The sequence below is a fragment of the Hydractinia symbiolongicarpus genome, chromosome 8, assembly GCF_029227915.1.
Source record: "Hydractinia symbiolongicarpus strain clone_291-10 chromosome 8, HSymV2.1, whole genome shotgun sequence".
Classification (NCBI taxonomy): domain Eukaryota; kingdom Metazoa; phylum Cnidaria; class Hydrozoa; order Anthoathecata; family Hydractiniidae; genus Hydractinia; species Hydractinia symbiolongicarpus.
The window spans coordinates 4,897,110-4,906,267 of NC_079882.1; the positions used below are offsets into that span (position 1 = coordinate 4,897,110).

General features: G+C 33.0%; 1 protein-coding gene across 1 annotated transcript; it reads left to right on the forward strand.

Moving 5' to 3' along the window:
- The first annotated feature begins 4,142 nt into the window (after positions 1-4,142).
- On the forward strand, positions 4,143-7,232 carry LOC130655523 (glycoprotein 3-alpha-L-fucosyltransferase A-like). Its single transcript, XM_057458294.1, has one exon. The coding sequence runs from the start codon at positions 4,488-4,490 to the stop codon at positions 5,670-5,672; it is 1,185 nt and encodes a 394-aa protein (XP_057314277.1). The 5' UTR covers positions 4,143-4,487; the 3' UTR covers positions 5,673-7,232.
- The last annotated feature ends 1,926 nt before the right edge of the window (positions 7,233-9,158 follow it).

A 9,158-nucleotide genomic window follows, 5' to 3' on the forward strand; every position in this document is an offset into this window, starting at 1 on the left:
GCTCGTTTACTGCTCGTTTCTGGTCGTTTACTGCTCGTTTATGCTCGTTTTTGCTTGTTTCCTGGTCGTTTCTGGTGATTTATGCTCGTGTATGCTTGTTTTTGCTCGTTTCCTGTTTTAGTAAGGACGCCATGCATACCCCATTGCTGCTGTTCTTTCTTTGCTTTAAATTCATCTAATTTTCAGAAAAGAAATTTTTTAATGGCTGAAAATTCGCGTTATATAATGCCATTTAAATATTTGGTTTTTTTAAATTCGCGTTAATCAATACATACTTAAATACCGAAATTTATTAATTTCGCGGTAATTTCATGCCTCATAATTAATTCCGCTTTATTAAGTTGACTACTTCTTTTCGTGTAATAAGGTATTCCCTCAACGTCATTTGTTGTGAACATATGTCTTGCGACGCTTGTATGTAGAAATTGTATGTGATAATTGCAGAAGGCCTGCAAGCTCGGTCGGCACTGAAACATTGGAGTGATATTTTGTGAAACAGACCGTGTTATTCAGTTATTGTTGTATTAACGAACCCCCAAATAATTTTATTTGCGTGAGCACCTTTACGATAATAACATCGACACGGTAATCAAAATGCAAAACTGATTTAATCTTTCTTCTATTTTTTATGACAAAATTTGAAAATCAGGTTAAGCGCGTGTCAAAGTTCCGCAAAATGACTTTATTTCGAAATTCGTACATATTGATAAATGAGAAAAATGCTGTGTAATTAATTTTTTTCTTAAACACCAAAATTTAACAAATCAGCACCCTTCCTAATAAGGACTATTCATTTAGATTGTAACAGGATTAATGGCAGCTGCAGTTGGAGAGTTAGTTCAAACTGTCGTCCGCATTGTTAAAAAACGCACTTCAGTCACGTCTAAAATTTCACATGATCCGTACTTGTTTTCTTCTAAAGGCTTTTGTGGACGTTTTTAATAAACTGTAAACAACACGAATTGAACGAAAAAGGAATAGCTGATAAACATGAGTCAATTTACATGTTTGGTCACGTGTTTTACTTGAATACATAAAATGGCAAAACGTTATTTTCACTTTAAAAGTTGTGTACTAGCTGATACGGTCAAAATGGCTGCGATGATTTTATGTTTTTTTTGTTATTTTATACGTCTCTACACTTGAATGCACATTGTGCGCGCCAATACGTTTTTTTTGCGCACAAGCTTGTCATTCAGATTTTAATCAATGTTTTTCAAGCATTGAAGACCTTAGTGGCTATAAAACTTGCTACAAAGGGAAAGACATGTGTTTAAATGCATGCAAAACAAAAAAGACTTTATGACAGCAACAAAAATGTCGCAATTTTTCAAGAGAGACATATAAACTATTTAATAACATGAGTTAAACGTTTCCGTTGTTAAGTCTGTACAACTTTTTAAGCACAAAAGTTGTTGTAAATATTTAATGTAAATTTTATAGTAGCGTAATTTTTAAACTTCTGCAGTAGATTATGGTGGCCCATTGATATCAACGTAAAAAAGCAATAAAATGAATAAATGTTGAAAAAAATCGTTCTTAGAAGTTCTTTTTTTCTTTAATTATTATTTTAATTTTATTATTTTTTTTAATTATTATTTATTTAAAGAAAAAATATATAAAGTAAAAACAAAATTGTTGTATTGTTTATCTTTCTTTTCTTTTTCTTTAAAATGAAAACCGTCGACGTGGCCCATGAGTATCAAAATCAAGATCACCGGGAAGTTCCCCTTCACAACGCTGGTCTGCTTTATACGCGTAACTTATGCAGGGCTTGTTTAAATGAGACAACATGGCTGATTGGCGCAAAGATATTTCTTTGCATGAGGAACTGAAATGTTACGTGGAACAGAATATGAAACGGTCAAAAATAGTTGACTTTGTTCAAAAGAAGTATCCACAATACTGCTGGACTGTTCCAACCTTAGCCAGGCGATTGAAATTTTTTCAATAAAAGTATGTCGACAATGCAAAGCCTTTAACAACTGTTAAGGAAGCCGTTCAATGTGAGTTGCAAGGTCCTGGCAAATTACTAGGGTATCGCGCCATGAATCATAAACTCAGAACGGAACACCATATTTGTGTACCTGGGAATCTTGTAGCAGATGTGTTATTCGATTTAGATCCTGATGGAATGGGGTCTAGAGATGTGAAAAAAAGAAAAAAACTCTGAAAAGACCGTTTATTTCTAATGGGCCAGGATGGACTTTTTCTTTTGATGGGCATGACAAAATGATGGGATATCAGAATTCCACATTTCCTCTCGCCGTGTATGGTTGTCTAGACACGTTTTCCACAAAAATAATTTTTCTTAAAGTATGGACGTCGAACTCTGACCCAAATTTGATTGGAAAATTCTACACTAAGTATCTTCTAGAAACAAAGAAATTGCCTATGTATTTACGCATAGATCGTGGAAGCGAGACTGGAGTAATGGCAACGATACATGCATACTTAGTTGACAAATTCTGTGATCTGGAGGACAGAAGTGTATTCAGTATGGGAAATCAACCTCTAACAAAATAGAAAGATCGTGGAAGGATTTGCATGAACGGTTCGAAAAATACTTAAAGGAGCAGTGTATGGTCTTACTATTATCCCATTTGTATGACCCGAGTTGCACATTCGATCGTAAAATGCTATCCTATATTTTCATTCCTGTATTTCAAAGAGAATGCGATACATTTTGTCGTATGTGGAACTCTCATCGCATAAGGCATCAATCAGGATTAGAATTACCAACTGGAATACCTAATAACATGTTTTCATTCCCAGAAAAATATAACGCTGAGGACAAACATATCAACATAACTGAGGAGTCTTTGGAGGAAGTAAGTGAATTGGCACATTTGGACAGTCTACCAAATCACTATCTCACTGGAGAAGAAGTTGAAACTTTTACTGATGTACTTCCTGGTCCGCTAGGTTTAAAGTGTAATGAATTAGTCACAGCTTTAAGTTTTTGAAATCACAGCTTTCAATATCGCAAGGTGGAACTGCTTAATTTTTAGTAACTGGACACATATATCAAATTATATCATTCTTTGTAACATAATGTATAACAAAATAACATACAAAAAGCTAATCTACTTCAGACTGGACTATTTAAACAAATTTGAAAATATAAGAACAACATAACATAACGATGCAGTGCCTTTTTGAAAAAATATATTCAACGAAAAGCACTTTAAAGAACAAAATGTCTCCCTACAACAAAAACATGCCACAATATATTGTATTGTATTTTTATAACAAAATAAGAACAACAATCTCCACCTAATAGCATATGTAGTTTTAAAATATCCAGTCTTTGTCCTCCTCTGATTCCATTTCTATTTCTGTTAACGACAGAAGTTTGCAATACAGGTTGCATTTGTGCTGGCTAAAGAAATTATCAATCGCCATTTCATTCAAATTACCAGAGCAAAAATATCTTTCATTATCCATTTCTAGGTCATTAGACGTAGCAATCTCAGGATCATATATTGTATAATCACTCCCTTGTAAATCAACTAGAAGTAGCCTCTCTTGGCTATCTTGATGTAAGAAGTGGGCCAAACATTCAGCCTTAGCATACAAATCCTTTTCAAGGTTGTACTTGATATCAACTAACTACAACGCATCTTCCATCTCCCCGGATTTGAGATAAACCAGTTTGTCGCTACCTTGTACGACTATGAGTATGCAGTGTTTAAAGAGAATGAAAGCGGCGACGAAAACAGCGGCGATAAAAATGTGATTGAGGTCAAATTGAAAAATAAAGAAGAAAAACTACGATTGGAGTAGAGCAATAATTATATCAGGGAAAACAGAGAGCCGAGAAGAAGTTAAGGAAGAAAGCAAAAAAAATTTCAAACAAAAAAAGAAGAAAAAATTTCATTGGAATTTACTGATTTGTTTTTATTGTCCTTCTGCTGTTGTTTTTTATTAAAAGAAAAAAAGCATTAAAAAATCAATCTTTTATATCATATTTGACTAAGAAATTAGTCGGCGAAAAGTGACTAAATAATATCATAGTAGCTAAATTTTTTGCTAAATGTTTTTTTCTGACTTTTTGACGGATATGGTACTGCTTAAAATTCAAAAGATTTAGCTTTCAGGGAAAAGGCTGTATATGGAGTAATTCGAGTAATCCCAATCATGTTTATATATTTTTTATCACATATTTTAGTATTATGTTTTTTTCTTGCAATTATACCCAATTTGTCTTTAACCACCAATCAATTTAACCACTCTTATTTTTACCAATAAGTTATGTTTTTATATCTGAACTTTATCTTTATGCTCGATAACATCAAATAACATCAAAGCATTTGCATGTACTGAATCAAAATAGTTCTTAGTTTTAAATACAGTGTATATGTTCTTGAATAATATTCATGAAACGCTATTCTTGCAAGATTTCATTATGGTTTGAATAATATATGTCTACTTATCGAGAATACATTTAAAAAAAATTTGCATTTTGCACATCGTATTTAGTAAAAATGAAGCGAATATTAAAAACTAGAAAATTATTTTTTGTTACATTCTTAGCAGCAGTAGCTATATTTTTTCTCTTGACAGCTTTCCATCGCGATGACAGAAATTTTTCTCAGCAAGATAATAACTTCACAAAGAAGATATACCCTGGTCCAACACACACAAGTTCTAATAATCCAAAAATTATACTGATTTACACATTAGAAGGTAAGCCTTGGATAAAATCATCAGAAAGGGAAATATACAAGTATTTGAAAAACTGTCATGTTCAAAATTGTGTGGGAACATATGACAAATCACGTTTGAACATTGCTGACGCAGTTGTTTTTAGTGGATCGCTTCCTTTAGCGGCTATCCAAGCAAAACAGAAACCACTATATCAGAGATGGGTGTTTTATGAAACAGAAGCTCCTAAGAAGCGTCATCATAATAATCCTATATTAGCAAATCTTACTATTACATTCTCAAAGGATAGTGACATTGTTATTCCGTATGGAACTTATAGAAAGCGTAAGAAACATCTTGATCTTAAAAAGAATTTTGCAGCAAACAAAAAAAGATTTTCTCTCTGGCTCGTGACAAACTGTCTTCCACAGCTAAGAAAATCAATTGTGTATCGATTTTCTAAATACATGAGTCTCGATATCGGAGGAAATTGTATCAATTATTGGAAAAATATTATGGCGAATAAAGTGTATTGCCCAAATAAGACTTGTATTGATGGTTACAAGTTTTACCTAGCCTTTGAGAACATATTCTGCAAAGATTACATATCTGAAAAATACTGGGTGAATTCTATCTCACATGGTGCTATTCCAGTAGTTCTTGGAGGTGGGGATTATTCAAATCCAAACCTAGCTATACCTGGTTCTTACATTCGAGTACAAGATTTTAAAGGCATACAAAAACTAACTGAATACTTAAAAGTATTGGATTCCAACGATACCTTGTACAACAGATATTTTAAATGGAAACAACGCTATGAGTACGTTCCAACCAGTGAAGAGGGGTGGCCTCACACTAGTAAATGGATCTGCCAATTGTGCAAAATAATTAACAACAATACCTTCCCAAATCAGGTTGTTAATATTAATAAGTTTTGGAATATGGAAACCAGGTGTAAGTCACGTGATGAATATACAAAATTTTTATTATTCAAAGAACATTTTCCAATAAAATCACAAAAATAGACATTATCTCTTTAATTCTGATTTAGTGATGGTATCAAAAAATTTTCTGTACGGTTTATTTCCCTTAAATTTATTGTTGGCCAAAATATACTACCCCTTCTCGCAACATTTCAACGCTTTACCTAATTTTTATAAAACTCTAAATTTACATAGAAAAAAATTCCTCACTGATTTTAATGACCAGATTTCATTAAACTTTCTTATTAAAAATAATGAATGTAATAAATTATAGCTACTGACTTTGTTTTAACCGTTTGCGCGTAGTAAACTAATCAAGAAGCCCTATTTTTATGAATAACCAATCCACGTTCTTCGCGATCTCGACATGTCGAAAGACCAACGATCAGAGCCATGGTAACAAAGGTCATGTTAAAAGGGGTGAGGTTGAGGTCTTGTTTTTTGTCTTTTTCCCTTCTCAATATATATATATATATATATATTTACATGTAAAGATGAATATTATCAGGTTTCATAGCGACATATAAACCCGAAACAAACTGAATTTACATCATGAAATATTCAGAGGAACTACTAACTTAGCTATAGCTAGATTGTTTTTATTTAGGGTGGTATAAATGTCTTTTATTTTTTTTGTTTTGTGTTATCTTTGACTGCTAGCTACCTTTTATATAGGACCTTATATGGTAGCTGTAGCAGTTGCTTTTATACTTAAATATAGCGGAGATAGCTGCACTTTTGAAGGTCAGTACAACAACAGTTTCAATAAGCTTTCTAGTGCTTCAGTTCGTTTAAATTAATTTTAGAATTTCTTTCCACAGAAACTTATTTCATAAGATAAAAAAATTGTTGCTACCATTTTTGCTATGAAACTATATCGACAGGTTGTAGCCTGTATTTTTATTTAAACCGGAAATGGCGCAAAAAGGGCGTATTTGTAAACTCTCCACCCCAATGTTTGCGACGCGTTTTGCCATATCAAGCGCCCGTCCTATTGTTGCTATGGATTAATTTTTGGAGCAAAATTTATTCTGCGAAATAGAGAATGACGGGTATCTAATTCTTCTTATGACATAGTATCCTGTGTTTTTATTTAAACTTCGCTGTGAGAAATTTATTTTCTTAATAATTCCATAGATGTACTGTGTAAACCCAGTTTACTGAGCTAATGCAGGCATAATCATGTTAACTAAAAAATAGGGAAAAAAACTGTGTTTAAAAAATAAAATTGTTTAATTTAAATTAATGAAAATTAATCTTTTTCCGTTCCGGAAAGTGCCTACAAATTCTTTAACTAGACAATGCGCGTAGTTCAGGACAATAAAGCCTAGTTTCCGCTGAATTGTCGCCTTCTTTCACCGCTGCAATTAGGACTTGGCTCTTAGTAGAAATTAAAATGTGATGAAATTTCGTAGCTCATTGTCGCTTTTCCTGTTTCCCAAATCCTTTTATATTTTCGTTAAAACAAAAACGGAAAATGAGATAGTTTTGATTAAATGTAATCATAAAAAGGACCTTAAAACGAACTTAAAGACTATTCTTTGTTCGGCCTCTTCAAACGCATGTACTGCAGCATTGAAAACACATTTGACGACTAACTGTCGCTACATAATTTTTTTGCCTTGCATAAAAAGAAGTTGTTCAGCACATAAAATTTTAAATTTTTACATGAAAGGATTTTCCCTGTTATTGATTTTTTAAAGTAAATACTTGTCACCCACATCCTTTCTTCTTTTTTGGCATTATACGTTTTCCTTAACATTCTCTCATTCAATAACGACAAATAAAAAAATAGTGCAGACACATTTGATTTTACCACGAAAAATCGACTAAGTATAGCTTTCAATGGAAACTTTAAGGCTAAGATTCAAGACGATGAAGAAAAGCAATGAATTTTAATATTGTTTAATAAGGGATCCAGTGTGACTTTCATCACTTTATATTATATTGTGAATAAATGAATTTATCTTTGTTACATTGGAGCACCTTTATCACGTGCTCTACTCTTTTAATGTTCGTATCATCTAACGACTTTACAAACGCCGAAAGATTTGACCATCCCATCCACCCAAAAAAAGAAACAAAAAGGCATCGAATTAACTAATGAGGAGTCATGTCAGCCTATAGAAAAATCTACTTAGACAGAGAAACCATGAAAAGGATGACGTCAGCAATGATTAAAGTAATTAAAAAAGGCAATGATTAAAAAAATTTTTAAAAAAATTACTGATTGCCAGTATTGTATAGAACCTGAAATACTGATCAAAATAATGTATGAGATCATGTGCTTTCAATGGACGGTTAAGAAGATATAAAGGTTTAAGAACTTTGCTGACGTCAAGAATGACGCGCCAATGAACAAACACTTTTTTTCAGAACTTTCTCAACGCCTTCTTCTTATTGTTTAGTCTGATCAAGAAAATGTTCATGATCATATGCTTTTGACGAACGGTTACTGAGATATTATGGTCTAAATGTCATCAAACAGTATATATCGAAACAGGCCTGGGGATCCAGTTTTAAAAAACGTACCCAATTTCGTCCCAGGTTGTCGCTAGTTACCTGCGCGGAGAAAATAACAGACGTCACCGACTCGTTTTCACGTTTTTTGGCCGAAAAGTTAACGTGCGTTACAATGGCTTCGTTATTTTAAGTTAAGCTATCGACGTTAAATTAATGTAATTGACGTTATGTCGTAACGTCAGACAAGTTAACAAATAAGCATAATCTTTTCGGCTACATCAAAGTAATATGAACACGTCCACTTTACTTGTTACAGACACATGGATATAGAAGTCGTATTATTACTAGTCGAAAAGGCCCGTTGAAAAAATCAACGTAGGCAAAGTAACAATGAAAAAAATCATCCGTTTGAATTTTGATGACGTCAGTAATGGCCCTTCGATACACAAAAAATTATTCTTAGAAGTTAGTTTACCTGTTGCCAGTATCGTGTAGGGCTTGAAAGGTTGACCAAAATAACAGCGAAAAAGAGTTTAAAAATTTTGCTAATGTCAGCAATGACCTGTGGATACACACAAAAATATTATTCACAAATTCATTTACTCATTGCCTCTACTATGTAATTCTTAAGACGCTGATCAAGAAAATGTATAGGATCATGTGCTTTTCATTGTTACAGAGATTGAGATTTAAAAACTTTTTTAATGGCGTCTGTCCTGAGGCTGGTGAGTTGAGAACCTTGCCAAATTTGGTCCAAGGTGGCACCTAGCTGCTACCCATGCGAGAGATGACATCGGTTACTTTCACCCGTTTCCAAAATATTAGACCTCAAATATAAAGGTGCAATGCAATCACTACTTTTTTCACTTGTTGTGAAATGCATGTGACATGCAATGTCTGAAAATTTATGAAATGAGACATAAAATTTTCTGCTACATCAAAGGAAAAGGAAGATATCCACTTTACCGTCCACAGACAGACACAGCTTTTGATAGGCGATGTCACTCGCTGTACCTATATTTTCAAGGTACAAATTAAAAAATAACAATATATGTAACAAGGGAT

What these genes read in the sequence shown, in the direction of transcription:
- LOC130655523 (XM_057458294.1), top strand. Translation starts at nt 4,488, where the DNA reads ATGAAGCGAATATTAAAAACTAGAAAATTATTTTTTGTTACATTCTTA.